Genomic DNA, 19,552 nt, shown 5'->3' on the forward strand with positions numbered 1-19,552 from the left:
TCCCGGGTTTGCAGGGGTGGGGGACAACGGGTTTGAAGCCTTTCACCACCGCCCCCCCCCCCGCCCCGTTTCATGGACCTTAAATTCCGGTGTCCCCCTCCAGCGCCAACCTAGGTTGCATCCAGGGTCCGGTCCCTTCCTATCCTCCCTCTCCCTTCGAGCGCCGCGCCCCAGGGGATGGGGCATTCCCACCACAGGCCAAGGAGGGCACCAGAGCCCGCAACGCGCCGCGCTGCCCTGGTTCCGACCGCACCTCTCCGGGAGCGAGAGGCCGGAGTGCACCCGGGACACCCCCCTCCCCCAGGGACCCCTGGGACCCCAGCCTCCGCTCAGAGGCTCGGGAGAAGGCTGTCTGCTCCCACCAGGCAGGGCCCAGGGAGCGAGAAGGGGAAACGCTCGCCCACCTCCTTCCCTCTCCCCGGGAGCCCCGGGAGTTTGGGGTTGCGGCTCCGAGGTTCGCCGGGCGCCCGGAGCGCGCCCCTTGCCGGGAGGAAAGGCGGAATACACGCCGCGCTCTCGCCGGCAGAACCGTCTTCAGCCCGAACCGCGCCTGAAATACTCGCTCGCTTCCTCGCAGAACCCGCGCAGCGGTAACTCAGCAGCTAGCCGGGTTTGCCGGGTTTGCCGCCGCCGCCGCTCCGGCCCCTGTGGATGCGGAGCCACGTCGCGGCCAGGGCGGGGATGGGACACCGGGACCCCGCGGCGGCCTGGCCTTGAGGAGCCACCTGTGCCGCGCGTCCTACGAACGGCCCGCGCCCCGCACCGCCTCGGCCGAAAGCCTGCGCTCTGCCGGTTCTCGTCCCGGAGGCTCCCGGAGGCGACGCGAAGCAGACGCAGTCGGACTCGCCTGGAAAAGCAGAGCGAGTCTCCACGGCTTTCGGGGCAGAAGAGGGACGTGGGGGGCCGGGAGGGAGGGGAAGGGCCACCACCCTGAAGCCAAGTCCTTCGGAAAACGCTGCTTGGCCAATTCGCGGAGGAAAACGTGGGCGCGGTGGTACTGGCCTCTTTAAAACGAGAATTTGATTCCTAATTGAGTTCGTTTTCACGGCGAATTAAACGGGTCTCAGCTAATTGGGGAGGGAGAGCGTGTGACCCTTGGGGGCTTTGCCCGCTGCCGCCACGTGGACCTCACTCATCCCCCACCTTTGCCAGCGAAAAGGGAGGCGTGAGGAGAAACAAGATAAAAGGGTCGATGTTGACCTTGGGAATACAACAAAATGTTTGAAATAGTTTGAGGTTTGTGCTCCTTAAAATAGCAGGTCTCATACATCTTGCCATGTCAGGGGTAGAATTTTGCAGGTAACTAATGGCTAATTATTAAGAAAAATAAAACCATCCAGGATGAGAATTAATTGGTAGTGGGGTAGAGAAATGAAGTACATATATGAAAACGAAGTGCCCTGAGGAAATTGCTCTTTGAAAACGAACTCATACTAGGATCTGTGTGCAATCAACGTGTCCAGAGCACTGGTGTGTGGGCCGTGGCCGTGGCAGGTCGCTAAGTTGATTAGAGCGGTGAGATAGCCAAGGCTGTGGTTTGATCCCGTCAGGGCACATACAAGAATCAGCCAATGAATGCATAAATGAGTGGGAGAACAAATGGATGTTTCTCTCTCTCTCTCTCTCTCTCTCTCTCTCTCTCTCTCTCTCTCTCTTCCCTTCCTTCTCTCCCTCCCTCCCTCCCTCCCTCCCTTTCTCTCTAAAATGGATAAATAATTCCAAAAGTTTTGGTGTCTCTCCAGCATTGATAAAATATTTTTCAAAATAAAAGGACTGGAAAGTTTGAGTGTCGGTTTTATGTTTTCACCTCTATTTGATTTTTAAATTCTACAGGGTGGAAAGCTATTTGTTGGTAACAAGGCAAACACTGGGTAAGAGAAAAACATAGTAAGAGCCAAAAGGGACAGAGTCAAGTTTTAAAGTATAAGTTCACTCAGCATAAGGTTTGAGCAGCAGCAGCTGGGTGGGGGCTCTGTAATCACCCCAGGGAGAGACCTAGTGGGGGGGGGGTAGGGGGTCCTCACTCTGAAGAAAAATTGTCCTGGAGGCCAGCTCCTGGGGACAGGGCTCGCGGGCCTCCGAGGAGCTGAGCTGGGAGCTGCTCCAATGCTTGCGTTGCTATGAGTCCTCCTGCCCCAACTTCATGCCACAAAAAAAGCGGCAATAAAGATTTTCCCTGAACACCCTGGATGGGGGCAGTCTAGGGACTAAATGAGCCCTCCACCCCCAGCAAGTGGAAACTGGGGCCTGCACCCACCCTCCCTGGGCTGTTGGGGAGTGTGCCAGGAAGCAGGGGTGCAAGCAGGAAGGTTAGAGAGCGGACTCATCATGGTCAGAGGCTGTTATTTTGTTCTTACTGGTGGCGGAGAGCTGGGTGCACTCAGCAGAGCCTCTGAGTTTGGGGGTTGATAGTCTCCTTTCTTCTTCCTGGTTTGTGAATGGCACAAACCCTTGGAGGAGGGAGGCAAGTGCTGTGCAGTGGGTCCCGCGTGTATGAGCCCTCACCGTGTGCCCCTGCCTTGCTCTCCTCTACAAAATGGGCTCGGTAAGAGCAGACGCTTAGCACAGGGCTGGCATGTAGTCTAGCTCAGCGGTTCTCTAAGGAGAATGTTCTCAGTCAGTCTTCACACAGCCCTAGGGCAGAGATGCCTATATTTTCACCACCATGCGAAGCAGAAAGGGGCTCAGAGGGGCTAAGAAGCTGCAGAAAGGTCACAGAGCAGGTGGAGCAGGGAGGTGGGATTCTAACCCAGTTCCTCCACAGCCTGGGCCCCGGTCTAGGTGGCCGCACACCCATGAGCTCTGTTGGTGCAGGGACCGAGCCTGCTGCTAGGAACAACCGGGGGCACCTCAGCTGCTGCCCCGCCCCCCCCCCTCCCCCCGCCCTGTGTCTGGAAGTCCATTCTGAGTCACTGCATGGCCCCTGGAGGCTCCCCTCCAGGACACACAGCCACGCAGCCGCCTGGAGTCCGTGCAGGATTTGAGTTTTTCCCATCCACACTGAGGAGGAGGAAACTCACTGGTGGCAAATGCCGAGTCTACAGGGAAAGGGATTTATTCAAAGTCCCTCTGTTTGTTCACTCCGCCAAATCCTTGGTCCCTGACACCAACTCCATAGACTGGGTCCCCACAGGTTTTCGGTGACTGCCAGGAGACAGACATGAGAAATCCCATCCCCCCAACCCAAGCTCTCTGAGGAAGCACTCCTACTTATAATGATCAGGCCAACAATTACTCATTTATTTAATCCTCCTGGCTCCCCAGAAGGAGGCACTGTCCCTGTCCACCTTCTGCCAACGAGGAAACCAAGGCTCAGAGAGGGAAGGCCACCAGCCCACATCACACAGCAGTGGAGCCAAATCTGGGCAGGCAGGTCCCATGCTCTCTCTGGCTTGCTCCTTTGTTTGGTTGCTATTTAATAATGCTGCCAAGGTCAACATGAATGCCACACATACACACCTCCCCACAAGACCCTGCATGGAGATTTCCGGCATTACTTCTCTGGACAGAGAATTCATCACCCCCATTTTAAAGATGAAGAAACTGAGGCCCCTAGAGGTGAAATCACTTGCCAAGGCTCTTCTTGGTCCACCCTGCCTGTGGACTCCTAGCAATTTACTCACAAATACCAAAACGGTTGCTACCACGAGGCTCTCGTGGCAAAGGGCCACCACACCTGGGCTAAATGGGAGCAAGTCTGGGACGCACACCCAGGAGAACTGGACCCGGAAAACAGCGTCAGGGCAGTCACTGCCGGCACATCCTTGAGCATGTCTCTTCTCTTCCTCTCTTTTCCTTTCTCTCTGTCTCTTTCCTTTTTTTTTTCTTCCTCCCTTCTCTCCTTCTTTCCCTTCCCCTCCCTCTTTCTTCCTTCTTTTTTCTTCTTTCTTCTTCTCCATGTCTCTCCCTCTCCCTCTCTGTTTTTTCCGCCCTCTTGCACAATCCCCACTCCATCTGAGGCTCCCTGCTTTCTAGGTGCCAACCCCAATCCCCAAGCAGAAGACCAAACAACTCTGTCCATCCCAGTCAGATTCATATTCTCTCTCTCTCTCTCTCTCTCTCTCTCTCTCTCTCTCTCTCTCTCTCTCACCCACCCCCAACCTGGCTTTGCTCTCAAACCTTTTGTGTCTCTCTCACCCCCGTAAGCAAACTTTTGAGTCACTGTGTGTGTGCCCATCTCTCTCAGGGCCCCACTCTGTGGGACTCTGACTCCAGGTGTCTCTGGGTTCTGGTGACCAAGTACGGGCTCTCTCTGGGGAGGACAGGATCTCTGTCTCCAGGCCCCCAGTGCACAGGGCAGGATGCCCAGCACCCCGCCAGCTCTGACTTCCCAGGATCTGTGGCACCTTCACCCATGTCACACACACACACACACACACACACACACACACACACAACAACTGGCTCTACAATAAATCGTGCCGAGAACAGGTCCAGCAAAGCCGAAAGTCCCCCACATCCAAGTGTGGATTCTCCCAGGGGTGTCTGGAGCAACCCGCCTGGGACAAAAGCACCCAAACCAGCCTCGGGGGAGGGCGGGAGACGGTGGCACTTCCACTTTCTCAGCAAATCCAGGGCGGCCCCCTCCCTCGATCCCTCCCTGAGCCGGGCAGGAGCTGAGCGAATTTGTTTTCTCGATGAAAATCACACGTGTTTGTATCATTTTCAAGGCCCTCTACATGGAACTAGACGAGAGCATTGCCAGCTCTGAGGGGAGATCGCAGCAGGCACACCGGCAGGTTCCTGGGAGCTGCTTTTGATTAAGAAACAAATCTGAGCGTGTCGCCCTGCCTTGCTGGCCCTCATTTCCCAGTCTCACTCAGTTCTAGCTCCCTCTTCCCCCATGGGCGGGCAGGCCATGTGTGTGTGTGTGTGTGTGTGTGTGTGTGTCCATCTGTCCCTGGCTCCTGGCTGTCTTTATTTTCTCTCTCCATCAAATAAAAACTAGGAAATACCTAACCCCTGAAATTAAATTGATATATTCCTTTTATTGAAACTCAGACAGAATTGATTTTCATATCTCTCTATACTGCCTCCCCGCCCCCCCCCCCACACACACACACTGGGAGCCCCACCCCACCCCTGAGAAGGCACTGAGCTACAGCCTCCCTCTCTGTGGCAGCTTTGGGGCATCATCTCCCTCCTTCCCCCGGGAGCCTTTGCTCAGAAACAAGCCCGACACCCCCCACACCCCACATGGGAAGGAACATCTTCTCGCCACCTTTCTGAGCACGGCTGCGGGGGCAGTGGGGCACAAACGTCGGATGCTTCAGAGCAACCTCTGTGGGAAGCGGCAGGGTGGCTGACCAGCCAGGCATCCGGAATGGGAGCGAGGGACACTCCGTGTCCCCAGAGTGTCTCTGTCTCTTACGCCAGAAAACTCCCAAAAATCTCGCAGGGGGAGAAGGCTGTAAATTCCTGGGCTGCAATGTTGTCCAATATTTCATTGAAGAACGTCATGGAAAATGTGTGCTTTTGGGTAAAAGGGCCAAATGAGGGGCAGGCTCAGGGCTGCAGCCTTGCAAGCGCGGGCCTTTTTTTTTTTTTTTTTTTTTTTTTTTTCTTGACCAAAATATGAACCTCTCCCTAATGTACAGCTGACAGGGAGATGGACTGCCGGGCCTGGTGCCGGGAGGGCCCCTCCCTTGCTGCTCCCCCACCGTGGCCCCGGTGGTCCAAACAGGTGGGATTTCTGAGCCCCGCCTATGGGCCAGGGGGTGATGGCTCTCTCCTCATTTTGGGGTAACACCCCATAAAGAGTCTTAGGGGGACCCAGAGACCAGCTTCCTACTGACAACAGGACTGCCTTGGTTTGGAATTTAGTCGGCCAGCAATGGGGCACACGTGGGATACTGCACCCCAAAATGTGGGTGTGGGCTCCGATCGGGAGCTTTCTCCGTGGCCCCAGTGCACCAGGCGGGCTACCCCGTACCCACACCTTTTGTCCCTGTACCGGCTGCAGATGGAGGACTACAGGGTCCTGTGTTCCAACCTCCTGGAGGCCAGCACAGGAGACACACGGTCCCCCAGACTCTACAGCACTTCCAGAGCTGCCCTGGCTCCCCAGCACAGCAATGTGCTCCAACGCTACAAAAATCTGTAGGAGAGCCGCTTGGCTTCCTGGGACCTTGGCTTCCCTGGAGCCTGGTATGGCAGGGCTGCATGAGCTAGTAATTACCTTGAGGGGCCTCAGAAGAGCACACAGTCAGGCTTCAATAACCCTTAGCTGAGTGGTCTCTGCATTTCTGTTACCGCGTGTTAGATTCATGCAGACCTCCTGACAGCCTTCCTCTGCTGCAAACACGCTGCCTGGAGTCTGGGGGACTGAGCTCCCCAGGGTAGACTCCTCTCCTCCGAACCGGCTGTACCCAGATGCACTGTGAACACATTTCCCATGATGCTCTGTGCCCAGAGGCATCAAATTGTACATATTTTACAATGTTCATGTAAATCCAATATATATCATGTTAATACACCCCTTTATATCATACACATATGATATATGTGTATATATCATCACAACCATCAATCGAATTCCATATTCTCTTCTCTTCAGAGCCCACAATATTCTGTGTCTGGAATACAGTGCATTGTACACACCTTCCGACCATCCCATGCACATAACTGGCTATTCTAACCTCACTCTGTAAAGATCTGTATACGGCCCCCTCATACTGCCCGTGAATATTCTGCACACGTAATGTGCTATATTGTTCACGTCTTAAAATACTAATTGCACACGAAGACACCACACAGTACTTACATCCTCTAGTGTTCAGTGCAGCAAATGAGTCATATTTGTGTATTTCAGCTGTTCTGTGCACAGCCCTCACCCTGGCACCCACCTGACACTGTAGTGCCTGCCAGACACTACTCAGTCCCACAGTCCTGCCCCTCTACAGACTGGCATGGTGATGTGTGTGCACATCCAGAGTTTGCAGAGAAATTTTCCCCTTCTGTGCGCAGATCATGTTATGATTGAGGGAGGAAGAATGCCCTCTCTCCTCCTGACTTTGACGTTTCTCCCCAAAGTCCCTTGTCTGCAGGTTGCATTTTCACCCATAGATGTCCCATCCATCCCTCCAGCCTCCCTACCGATATCCCCTGGCCAGCCGGCTTCCCTCACTGCCCAGGACCTGCCAGGGGTTTGGGGACCAGCCCGCACTACCTTGGGTCGCCTTTGGACGTCCTCTGGAAGGGATGGAGGGAGCAGGGCAGGGGGGTGCTGGCCAGGCGCTAATGCAGAGCAGGGGCGCAGCGGGGCGAGGGGGCCGCCCTCGAGGTGGGTGGTCGGCGGCTGCCTCTGCCCCCGCCCCTGAGGCCAGCCCGGGCACAATCGGAGCAGGATCTGGTTCCCTGCTCGGGTTACTGCGCGCTCTCCGCCCGGGCGGCTTCACTTAAGCAATTAGCCAGTAAAAATACCTTGGGTTTGGGGAGTGGGAGTCATGGCAGGCGTGTCTGTTTTTACACCCCCGCCCCCATCTCGGGATTCCTGGGGCTGGCGCTGGGCTGGGGCGCACATTGGATTTGGTTGGTGCGGGGGTCTTTATGGTGCTTTCAGCTAAGAGCAAAAAGCTGCCACGTCCCAGTCTGCATTTTCTCCGACTGCTCCTCAAGCCGATTTTGTTTGTTTGTCTGTCTGGATAGCCTAAGTCTGTCTCTGCACAGTCTTGTCCAACGCTCCCAGCAGCCCAGAAGAAAAGGTGCGATTATTCGTCCCACTTTTTAGATGAAGAAACTAAGCGACAGCCTGGTGATTACATCTAATAATACTGTATCATATCCTTGAACGTTGCTAACGGAGTAGTTCTTAAATGCAATCACCACATACACACACATTAACTGTGTGGAAGGAGTAGAGGTGGCCGCTAACTTTATTGTGGTAATCATTTTGCAACATATAAATAGGCTCAATCAGTACATCATATACCTTAAACATAGCAAGGTCATGTTTGATTTCTATATCAATAAAAAAGCTGGGGCAGAAATAAACCAATAACAACTCCTTCTCCTCTGCCCCCTCCACCCCAAAGTGAAACTAAGGCACAAACAGCTCGTGCAACATCCCTACACTGGGGAGGATGGGTTCAAATCCTGACCATGATTTCAAATCTGCAGGCAAAGGGTCTTTGCTCCGACCATACCGCTGACCCTCACCCTTTGGCACCAACGGAACCCAGGGTGAGCCAGGACCAGTGTATTCTCACTGAGCCCCATCTGCAAAAGGTGGGACTTCTGTGGCGATTAAACAAGTATCTTTGGGGCCTGGGTTCATGGTTGGCTCCCACCCGTGGGTTCAAAATGTTTGGTGAAAACTTGAAAACCATTCCACAAATGTATGTGCCTTCTGTGTGTGTGGGGGGGGGGGGGTAGGGGTTGGATGTAATTTTCAACAGTTGGCCAAAGGGACCCTCAGCCCAGAGAACACCCAGGGGTGTTAATAAGGTGATGAGCAGTACTTGGGCATGATCAGCAGTTGAGAAGTCCTGCTGACACTGTTTGTGGTGCTTGTTATTTTTATCACCATCAGTTCTCCACCAGGTCTCCGGGGCCCTGGGGCCTAGGGAGCCAGGCAAGCCAGAGGTGGAGCACTTCAAAATCCCACCCTGGGCAGTTGCGGCCTCAGAGAGGCATCTGGGAGGGTCAACCGAAATGACAGTCTGTTCTTCGGGGTGGAGAGGCAAGATGAAGAGATGTTTGCTGGTCAGCACTGGCTGACCCAGGCCAGGTCCTCCCTGTGCCTCAGTTTCCCCAACCTAAAATTGCAAAGTGAGGTGGGCCATCTTAAGAGATAAGAGCTTAGTTCCTGGGCATGTGAAAAAGCCCTCCTTACGTTGGCTGTGGTTTTCCCCAGATTTGAGGGGGGTTTCACCCCAAATTACAGATCTAGGAGCTCATTCCTCCTCCCTTCCTTCTCATGCCCCCCCTTTGTGTCCTGTCGGGGTGCTGATGTGAGCATGGGAGGAACCTCCAACTGCTACATTTCTGAGGCTCCGAACCCACTGGGACCCCGCTCCGTGGGCAAAGGACTGTAACCACTGTCCTTCCTCTGCAGAGCCTGGTTTGTTGTCAGAACCTGCAGGCTAAGTGGAGGCCAGGTGGAGTCTCACCTCACACTTCTGGCTCACGAAGGCATAAGCTCACCCACCCCAAAACACTTAGGGGCCCCCAGGCAGAGCTGGTGAGAGGTTGGCTGTGTAGGAGAGAGGAAGCCTGCTCTGGGGGTTCGGCCAAGATGCAACTTGCATCCCCTCCCACCTGTAGAGGACTTCAGAGGAAAGGGGGCTCCTGGAAACTTTGGAGGCTCCAGTCGGTGGAGGTGGAGCAAGAGAAAGGAAGGTATTCCTATCGCTTTGGGGAGCCCTGGGCAGTGCTGCACCCCTGGATGGCTTTCCAGCAGCAGCCTCCCCTGCTTGCTTCTGCAAAGGCCAGATGTACTCGCAGCAGCTGGTGGTGGCGACCCCTTCTCAGGAGCTTCCCTCCCAGCGCTGCCTGGGCCTCCTCGCCTGCAGCTGCCGTTTGGCAGAGGAAAAAAAAAGTGATGGAGAGAATGTGCCGGGGTCCCTGCACACGCAGAGCGCAGGGCGTGCGATTGCGGTGCATACGGCTGGCTGTGCGTGGGAGGACAGGCAGTGCTGGGGAGCGTCTTAACCTAAATAAAGGGTGTCCTCAGCGGTGGACAGGCCTATGCGTCTGTGAGAGGTGGGGCACCTGAGCTGGGTGTGTGTGGAGGGGGGGTGTCCTGGAGGCAGGCGAGGTGTGGAGGATGTCTGTGGTCTATGGGTGCTCTCTGGGCCCAGAGAAGAGGAGGTGGGTCTGCCTCTGTGCATCTGCAACTACCTGTGTGAAAATACTAGGACTGACGCGTGACGCTTAATGCAATCACTTCCTACCCTCATCCTTTCCCCAGGCTAGGTAGGCTGGCTGCCTGTTCAGAGCCTAGGCCGGGAGAGCCCGGGGGAAGCTCAGGGCAGGGAAGGTGATTCTCCCGCCTCCAAGAGTGCGGCTCCGCTAGATCAGGCGGTGACCGTTAGCCAAACAACGCCAGCCAGCGAGCCCCCAGCTCCCCTCAAGGACGTGCCAGGCGCCCCAAAGGCAACGAGGCGTCTACCACCCAGTGAATGAGCGGCCTCCGCAGGAGACCAGGAGGCCAGAGAAACGGAGAGGTCGGTGGGCTTTGAACAGCGGCGCCATCCCGCTCTCTGAGCCCGGCGCAAGCCCCTCACCCCAGCTCCAGCCAGGAAACTGCATCTCGGCTCTTCTCGATGACCCGCAAAAAACGCCCCTGGTCTCCCTCCACCAGACCCAAGGCCCCAGCGGGAGAGGCCGAGCCTGGTGCCCCAGTCTGCGCGCCAGCGCCAGCGGCACTCACCTGGGTCCCTGGGTGCCACGTCCCTCGGGCTCCTGCGCGGAACTGCACTGGGCGCCGCCGCCCCTCCTCGCCAGTCCTGGCCCACAACCCGGTGCCGTGCCGGGATGTTGGAGCGGGGAAGAGGGGGAGGAGGAGTGCGTGCGAGACCCCTGCTGCGGGCAGCCTGGCGCTCCGGGGCCGCCGGAGCCTGCGCTCCCCGCCCGCGCAGAAGGCTCTCCTCCGGAACCTGGCCGGGCGCGCAGAGGCAGAGGCCCCGTCGCGGCGGCGGCAGGCCGGCCCACAGGGGCAGTAGGCCAACTCCCCCCGCCCCGCCCGCGCACGCGGAATCCTCTATTATTATTATTAAAGAATCCCTCCGAACATGTTTACATTGAGCCACATAAACTTCCTGCCAGGGCCTTCACCATCCATGGGAAGTCGGAACCTGCGCTTGGAAAGTGGGGACACATCAGGGCTGCGGGCCAGATAATAGGGTTTTCAGCGTGTGGGAGGGGTGGGGCTGGCGGGGGGGAGTCCACTGGACTACGAGTGGGTTCAGACCCCAGCGTGGCTAGTGCACATGTGAGGGTGAGTTGGTGAAATGTGAGTTCCTATGGGCCTATTGTGTGTGCGTGAGTGCGCGCATTAGTGGGCACGCACAAGCCGAGTGCGTGAGTAACGCACAAATAGAAGAGAAGAGAGATTACACATGTGAGTCCAGTCATTTACCGGGTTTGCGTGTGCATCAAGGCTTGCACATGTGTGTGCATGAGGGAGGGAATGAGCGGGGTCGCTTGCTCTGGGAGCCTGTAGGATTTGATCCCCCAAGACCAGCCTTCTTCCCTCGCTCCTGTCTGGCCGCGCAGAGCCGGAGACAAAAGCAGCAGCGACCCGCGCTCACTTTCGTTTTCCGCCTTCGCTCGGCCGGGCCGTGGCCCGCAGGCCCGCCCGCTAGCTGCTGCCCAGAGAGTCCGAACAGTCCCGGGCGCTGCGCAGTCCTTCCCGGGGCGGGGAGAGCGGGGAGGCGGGCCCTCGCGCGAACCCACGCCCGCCGGCCTCGGGGACCGCCGAGCCCACTGCGCCGGGATGGCCACGATCCGGAGGCCGCCGCCGACGCCGCCGTGGGGACCTGCCCCGGGTCTGTACCTGGCGGGGAGGGCCCGGGCCCCGGGGCGCGTGTCCCTGGGAGGCGCCGCCCGGGCAGGGGAGGCGGGGGGCGGGCGCGCGGCGGGGCTGCCCCGCGGGCGGAGAGCGCAGTAACCCTCGCTCGCCAGGTCGGTGGAGGCGGGGCGGGTCCTGCCGGCGGCCGCTGGGCGGCGAGGGTGGGGGCCCTGTGAGCGCCCACCTACGTGGGGGCCGGAGGGAGCGGGGCGGGGAGGAGACGCCCGGGCAAAGGGTCTTACACGGCCCCGGAGGCGCTGCCGGGAGGAGGTCCGGGGAGGACGGCCTCCCTCCACTGGAGCCGCGGAGCCGCGCGCTGCGGGCGGCGGGGACCCAGCGCCGCTCCCCGCGGGGGCGCACGGAGTCGGTGCCTCCCCTAAAACACCGGTGTGTGTGTGTGTGTGTGTGTGTGTGTGTGTGTGTGTGTGTGTGTGGTGAGGGGGGGTCCCGCAGCCTCCGCCCCTGCTGCCAAGAGGCTGCCCTCAGCCTCCGTTGGGCTCCTTCCCTGGTGGGAGGGCGAGAGGGAAAGAGGGAGGAGATAGAGGTGGGGGAGGAGGGACTGGTCAGAGAGGGGGTTCTGCGCCAACCACCGGCCGCTCCAGCAGCTCCTCGGGGAGGACGGGCCGGCGGGCGGGCGGGGGAGGGCGCGCCGGGCTCGCTCGGGAGCAGTGGCCGATGACGGCAGAGGTGCAGCCAGCCCCGCGCGCGCAGCCCCCTCCCCCTCGCCCAGCCCCCCCTCCTCCTCTTCCTCCTCCTCCTCCTCCTCCTCCCCGCTGGCCGGCGGCGCAGAGCAGCGGCGGCAGCGGCGGCGGCGGCAGCAGCCACCCGATGTCTTCGGCGCCCGAGAAGCAGCAGCCACCGCACGGCGGCGGCGGCGGCGGCGGCGGCGGCGGCGGCGGAGTTGGCGGCGGCGGCGGGGGAGGCGGCGGCGCGGCCATGGACCCCGCGTCGTCCGGCCCGTCCAAGGCCAAGAAGACCAACGCCGGCATCCGGCGCCCGGAGAAGCCGCCCTACTCCTACATCGCGCTCATCGTCATGGCCATCCAGAGCTCGCCCACCAAGCGCCTGACGCTCAGCGAGATCTACCAGTTCCTGCAGAGCCGCTTCCCCTTCTTCCGCGGCTCCTACCAGGGCTGGAAGAACTCGGTGCGCCACAACCTCTCGCTCAACGAGTGCTTCATCAAGCTGCCCAAGGGCCTGGGCCGGCCGGGCAAGGGCCACTACTGGACCATCGACCCGGCCAGCGAGTTCATGTTCGAGGAGGGCTCCTTTCGGCGGCGGCCCCGCGGCTTCCGAAGGAAATGCCAGGCGCTCAAGCCCATGTACAGCATGATGAACGGGCTGGGCTTCAACCACCTCCCGGACACCTACGGCTTCCAGAGCTCGGCCGGCGGCCTCTCGTGCCCGCCCAACAGCCTGGCGCTCGAGGGCGGCCTGGGCATGATGAACGGGCACTTGCCGGGCAACGTGGACGGCATGGCTCTGCCCGGCCACTCGGTGCCCCACCTGCCCGCCAACGGCGGCCACTCGTACATGGGCAGCTGCGGCGGCGGGGCGGCCGGCGAGTACCCTCACCACGACGGCTCGGTGCCCGCCTCCCCGCTGCTGCCCGCCGCCGCCGGCGGGGTCATGGAGCCGCACGCCGTCTACTCGGGCTCCGCGGCTGCCTGGCCGCCCTCGGCCTCCGCCGCGCTCAACAGCGGCGCCTCCTACATCAAGCAGCAGCCCCTGTCCCCCTGCAACCCCACAGCGAACCCCCTGTCCGGCAGCCTCTCCACACACTCCCTGGACCAGCCCTATCTGCACCAGAACAGCCACAACGCCCCAGCGGAGCTGCAAGGTGAGTGGGGAGCCAGAGCGGTTCACGTCCCCGGGAAGCCCGGCATCTGTGAGTGCGCTGCGTGGGCCCAGCACCCTGGTTTGCTGACAGCCCTTAGAGCCTGCAGCCACTTCTGTTGGGTGCCATCCCCACACTGGGGTGTCTCTCAGCCCCACCTCTCGCCCTTGAGGGGGTGAAGGCAACTTAGGTCCTGATTTGGGTCAACATGTCGTTTCTCATTTTCTTTTCCTTCGGGAGCACGGCCAGGTCCCACCAAAAGGCTCGGATCCAAATATCCTACATTGCTCCTGGTCCCTTAGGCCCGCTCACACCTCAGCAAGTTCCCAGGATGGAGATGGGGTCCAGCCTGGCCAGCCGGCTCCCCCTTGGGGGGGTGGTCGGTCAGAGAGCGGCCAGAGAGTCGCCTGCCTCTGCTCCTTGCCCTGGCCGAACAGAAGGGTTAGGCCCAGCGCCGCCTGGGCCTGGTGCGCAGAGGCTCGGCGCCCTGGCCTTTCCGAGGACCGGGCCTGCCGTTGTGACTGTTGAGCTGGGGGCATTCGCGGTGACACAGGCAGAAAGGAGGGTCTGTGCCAGGCCCAGAGCAGGGATTGGAGCTGCAGGCCCCGCAGACAGACCCTTTGTTTCTCAGGAGCCAGGTTTTGGGGTCCTCGGGTGCCCTCTCCCCAGCTCTCAGGAAGATGAAAAAAACCTCCCTCCCTGAACTCCCGCCTTGTTCTGGCAGGAGCTTGGAGGGAGCTTAGCAGGGGCCTCTCAGGGGTCAGCTGTCAGCAGCCTCCGGTGGGAGGCAGGAGCCGGGCCTGGTGGCTGAAAGGCCACTTCTCTGGAGGGCTCTGGGGTTGCCTTGCTTGGGCTGCTTCAAACTCAGGGGGCTCTGGCTGCCCGGGTGGCCCTGTTCTCCAACAGGGGCTTCCTCCGGAGAAGCCCCCCTCACTCAGTGATGGCCCTGTGCTTCTTGCTCCCAGCGCCCGCCTCTGGCTGCACTGAGGCCTCCGCAGCCTTTGAGCTGGGGAAGTGGCTGCCCTGGCGCCAGGCCGCCCGCCTGTCCGCCCGCCTGCCCGGGAGGTGGAGGCTGCCAGAGCCCTCCGTGAAGTCTGCAGACCCGTTGGGGGCCCCCACCCCACCTCTTCCTTTTAGGCATCAGAAGCCCCCCAGCCAGCCTCTGTGTCCAAAGCGGGTGCAGGCCCTGGCAGAGAGTGCTCCCGGAGGCAGGGACGTGTCCTGGTGTCCCAGGATCATCCCCTGGGGCGCACAAGCCCAGGGCCCAGACAGGGCTGGGAACTCGGGGACTCTGTTCATGGGCGTGTGGAAAGTGGGGAGGACAGGGCCCCCCCGTGTCCAGAGCTCAGCGGGGCAGAAGGCTTCTCCATCTTGAACTCTGGCCCCTTGTTACCTCCCTCACAGGCATCCCTCGGTATCACTCGCAGTCGCCCAGCATGTGTGACCGAAAGGAGTTTGTCTTCTCTTTCAACACCATGGCGTCCTCCTCCATGCACTCCGCGGGCGGCGGCTCCTACTACCACCAGCAGGTCACCTACCAAGACATCAAGCCCTGCGTGATGTGAGCCCGGAGCCTGCGGGTCCTTCTGCGCGGCCATCGCCGCGGAGCCCCGGACCCATCCCTAGAAACTGCTTTATTTCTCGAGGTATAACCATCGGCAGAAGAAAAAAAAAGGGTTTGACCCCCTCCCCAACCGGATTATTGCAAAAGGCACCCCCAGGGCAAAGAAGCGGCACAGAGGTCTGCACCTCCTCTCCTGTTCCCTCAAAATATTTTAAAAACGAACGGTAGTGGCGTCCAGGCCTCATCTGACTGCAGCTGTTGGTAAATAAATGTCTTCTTTTCGATCCGATTGAAACCGGCTGAGAAGGTGCTGTGTTGGGGGGGAAACCCTCAACATCTAAACAAAAATTCTGCTGAGGTCTCTCCCCCACCCTTAACCCTTTAATGGAAAAAGTCAAGGGGGGAGATTTTTTTTAGAAGAAAGACAAACGTAGGAGACCGTCATTATCAAATGCTTTTATTTGGGAGGCGGGCTGAGTATTTATCGTTGTTATTTTTAACTTTCCTTGGGAAGAATGTCTTGGAATGCGCAAGTCGAGTGGTAGAGCCCCGTTTTGCAGGGAGGGGGGGGCGGGCGAGAGGCCGAGCTCTCCTCCCCACCTCGGAAGCCCTGCAGCCGCAGGTGGATCTCTGTGCACACGACTTGCATGTTCCTGAAGCCACTGTTCGTTGTTTTTTTTTCTTTAAAAAAAGAAACCAATGGAGCCCAGAAGCGGGCAGCTCTCGGGGCCTCTGCCACCCCCCTCTGCCTTCCTCTTCTTCCTTCCCTGCAGTCTTTTTGGTTTTGTTTCCAATGTTACGTGTAGTTTTTTGGAGGGTGTTTTTCTCCCGAGACCCGCTGTCTCCCGACCTCTACTGTAAACTGGTGCGAAAGCGGCGCATACACGGCCCGACGCGGGACCGGAGGCCGGCCAGCGTGCGGATTCAGGATTGCGGCGATGCAGAAAGGTTAAGGCACTTTTTAAAACTATAGCAAGGCTCATCCTGTTATTTATTCTTTCTTTCCCTAGTAATCGAAACACCGCATAGGCTCCTCCGTTTATCAGTATTAATGGTGTAACTTTGTTGGCAATATTTGCCGCGTAGAATTTTTTTTAGATTATCCATTGTAAATTTGAAACAAAGTCCAATGTGTGTAAAAACAAATCCCCATATGTTTTATATAAATATATATATAAAATGAAGGACTACCCCCCCTTTTTTCCTAGTATTTTGGCTGCTGGGGTGCAGCGTTTGTGACACGTATTTTAAATTTCCTTCTGCACTGTATAAAATGACAATTTGAGGATGTGTTGCCTTTTGTGTATTTTTTTCCTAAAAAAAGAACAAAAATAAAAATGTATAACATTTGTACATGGCCTTTAACATTGTATCAACTAGAAATAAAATCGCATGAGTATTTCATTGGGATTGCAGAATATCTTCCACCCCAAATATCGACAGAAACCAGCCTGGGATAGTTAGACTTTTTATTTTATTTTATTTCATTTTATTTTATTTTTGTATTTAAAATATGGGAGATTCTCAATACTTTTTCTTTATTTTTATTATTATTATTTTTTTTGCTAATCCTCTCCTTTTCACTCTTCATTCCACGTGGAAGTGAAATCTGGACACGAAGAACTATTTTTCTTGGCTTCTGTTTTTTAAGAAGAGCCCTTTGCCCCTCTAAATGTCATTCTCTTTTTAAAGAAACAAACGTTTGAAGAAAAACTAGAGTCCTTCTCCCAGGGAAGATCATATATATGTAAAATATACATAAATATATAAAAACTATATTTTTCCCATTCCAAGACAAATGAGAGTTTTACTTTGAATTTCAGACTTTACCGTTCCAATATTCCAGCGGTTATACATCATGAAAGAACTCTGTGGTTTTGTAGTTGTTTTTTTATTTCTTGGGTGCCCTACACTTGTTTTTCCCAAATCAGGAATTGAGTAAAAAGGGCGCAGAAAAATGCTGCTGGTGGGAGAGCACGGGGATAGGCATGTTTCCAGTCCCTGAGCGTGTCCCTCTCCGCCCTCAGGGACCAGAGGACATTTCTAAGAGCCCGTGTCTTTGGCCGATCACGCTCTTTCCATTCCCATCCCCGCTGTTTGGGAAAACAAACACAATAAAGTCGCATTGTCCTTGCGGCGGCCGCTCAGGACCCACCGCAGTTCTTCTGAACCTGGCTCTTCTCAAAGTTGACATGTTGGACGTGAGGGTAATTTCTCCGGTGCTCTGTTACATCAGAATTATCAATAAACTCGGCCCGGGCAATTAATGTCCCAACCTAACAGCTGTCTATAAATGGGAGATAAAGGGGACAGGAAAAGGCTGGTGACTCAGTGTCCCCCGGGGTCCCGGGCAGGCGCGGCGGCGGCGGCGGCGGCTGGGTCTCGGGGCGAAGCGCGCTGTCGCCGGCGGCGCGAGTTGGCCTTGCGCTCCGAGAGGAGGGTCTCTGCGATGGAGAAGGCGCTGCGCTCCGGAAGGGACCATCTCTCCTCTCCCCCGCCTCCCACGGAAGCCCAGGGAAAAACAAAACAAAAACAAAACAAAAAACAAAAAACACAGAGAATAGCCCCCAGGTCTCCAGCGCAGGAACTTTGCGCTTTCACCCAGACAACCTTCTCCGCAGGCGAGGCGGCCTCCTGCCTCCCGGAGGCTGCGCCCCAATTAAGTCGGAGGCTCCGCTCCGGGGAAGCGGGGCTGATTAGGAGAAACCCAATGCCAGCCCCGCCGGCGCTCCCCGGGCTCCTGCGGCCTCTCCAGACCCCTTGCCCACGCGCTCGGACCTTGGCGCGCCAGCCAGCGGCCGAGGTGCGTCCGGCGGTGCGTGGCGTTGGCGCCGCGGCGGTGCCAGATTCCAGGGCGGCAGCGGCTCGCGGCTTCCCCTTCATCGCCCGGTGGCGCCTGCAGTTCGGTGGGATCTCCCAGCGCGTCCCCATCCGGGGTGCAGGAAAACCTCCCGGAGCCCTGGGATGGGCCTACTTGCTGTTTTCTGGCTTGACTTGGGGCCTGGGGGGTGACAGAAAAGTCCAGCCTTCCCCGCGAGGGAAGCTGGCTCCGGGCAAACCTGAGAGGGCCAGATTCCGAAGGCAGAATTGCCTCCACACCCTCATCCGAGATTTCACACCGCCACCGCCGCCGCCGCCGCCGCCGCCGCCACTGCTGCCGCGCAGGACAGAACTCGCCTGCGCTGGGTCTCCAAGGCCCGCTTCGGCCTGGGCTCGCACCAGGGGCTGCAGGGCGAAGCTCCCGCTGTCGTGCGCTGCGATGGAAGGGTGACCGTCACGTGCAAGTGACAAGCTTAAAGTGCAAAGGCTCCTTTGAGTCCAGTGCAAAACCACTGGCCCTGTGGACACACGTGGGAATCCTTCTAGCAGAGGGACATCCTCCACAGGATCCATTAAAAATCTTTGCGCCGCCGCTTTTAGGAAGTTTGTCTTGGAACAATGCAGCCCTTAACACGCCCTAAATGTATGCAATTCCACCCCCTAAATGAATGCAGTTCCACCCCTCGTCGATAATAAAAGGCCCAGAGGCAGGGAAGTAGCTAGGATGTGTGCGACTGGGTTTCCCTTCCTGGATCACAGATTCCGCGGTTTTCCACGCTGGGCCGAAGCCCTGGGCGCACCTGAGCTTCAGCAGCCCGCCCGCCGGCCCGTTGCACTCTCTGGGAGCAGAAGCGCCCCAGCGAGGCCTCGGGGCTCCCCAGGCCTAGGTGGACAGAACTGCAGTCCCAGCGGCCAGGCCACCGCCGCCCGGAGCTCACTGCCGGGCCCACGTTGGACGCAGGCGCGGGGACAGCGGGGACCGCTGGAAGACACTCTGGGTGCCCATTTCTGATGGGAGAACGCCTGAGCTCCGCGGTGTCCCGTTTTCTTCTCCCTTTGGGCCTGGGGGCCTGGGGGTGGGAAGGCAGCACTGTGGCCCCAAAGCCTGGCTCCCCGCCTGCCAGTGCCCCAATAGCAGGCTCTCTCCGAGGGGACTGGAAATGCGGAGCTAGAGTCTGGGCTGTGCCTCGGCCACCTAAACAAGCCATCCACGTCACCTCCGAGCCTCGGTTTTCTTATCTCTGATAATGCTGTCTTCAAGGGCCTTTGGGGGAGGGGGTGGCACCAACAGGAGTGGCCGTGTGACCCACACATGTCTCTCCCTCCTCCCCCAAGAGATCGGCTGCTGTAGGTGTGAGCAGGTGGCTGGCGGCATACCAGGTGCCAGAACCCATATTTGACAAGGCCTCCTGCTCAGGCACTTCCTATCAGCACCCTCTTTGGGAACCACTGAACCCCCCCCCCCCCCCCCCGCCCCATCTTCTGGTGTGACACACTTGGGGAGGAGGGTGGCATCTGTGGGGTTCAAGAGATGGAATTTGGAGTTGAGTCTGGGGCTCTGAGGAGGACTCATCCCCAGGATCTCCTAACCTCCAGGTCAGAAGGCCCCTGAGCCCGTGGCTTCGCTTCTGACAGTGGTTCCCAGAGTGCAGCCCCCAAACCGCCCTCATTTGAACACTTGGGTGGTCCGCTCCAACTGCAGAGTTCAGAGTGGGGCAGGGCCTGGAGATCCATGGGGTTAGAATCTCTGGAGGGGGTTCCCAGGAATCCCAGTCTTTACAGATTCCCAAGTGGCCCTGGTGAGGGCTAAAGTTTAAAG

The 19,552-nt window shown here is 58.2% G+C and overlaps 1 protein-coding gene across 1 annotated transcript; it reads left to right on the forward strand.

Annotated features, from left to right (window-relative positions):
• Window positions 1-12,067: 12,067 nt before the first annotated feature.
• Window positions 12,068-16,318, forward strand: FOXF1 (forkhead box F1). Its single transcript, XM_084906790.1, is given in 4 exon segments — window positions 12,068-12,233; window positions 12,236-12,291; window positions 12,293-13,352; window positions 14,754-16,318. Coding segments are annotated over 4 exon segments (1,323 nt in total). The 5' UTR covers window positions 12,068-12,187; the 3' UTR covers window positions 14,915-16,318.
• Window positions 16,319-19,552: the final 3,234 nt, after the last annotated feature.

Source organism: Pipistrellus hanaki (genome assembly GCF_964339955.1).
Source record: "Pipistrellus hanaki genome assembly, chromosome: 15".
Classification (NCBI taxonomy): Eukaryota; Metazoa; Chordata; class Mammalia; order Chiroptera; family Vespertilionidae; genus Pipistrellus; species Pipistrellus hanaki.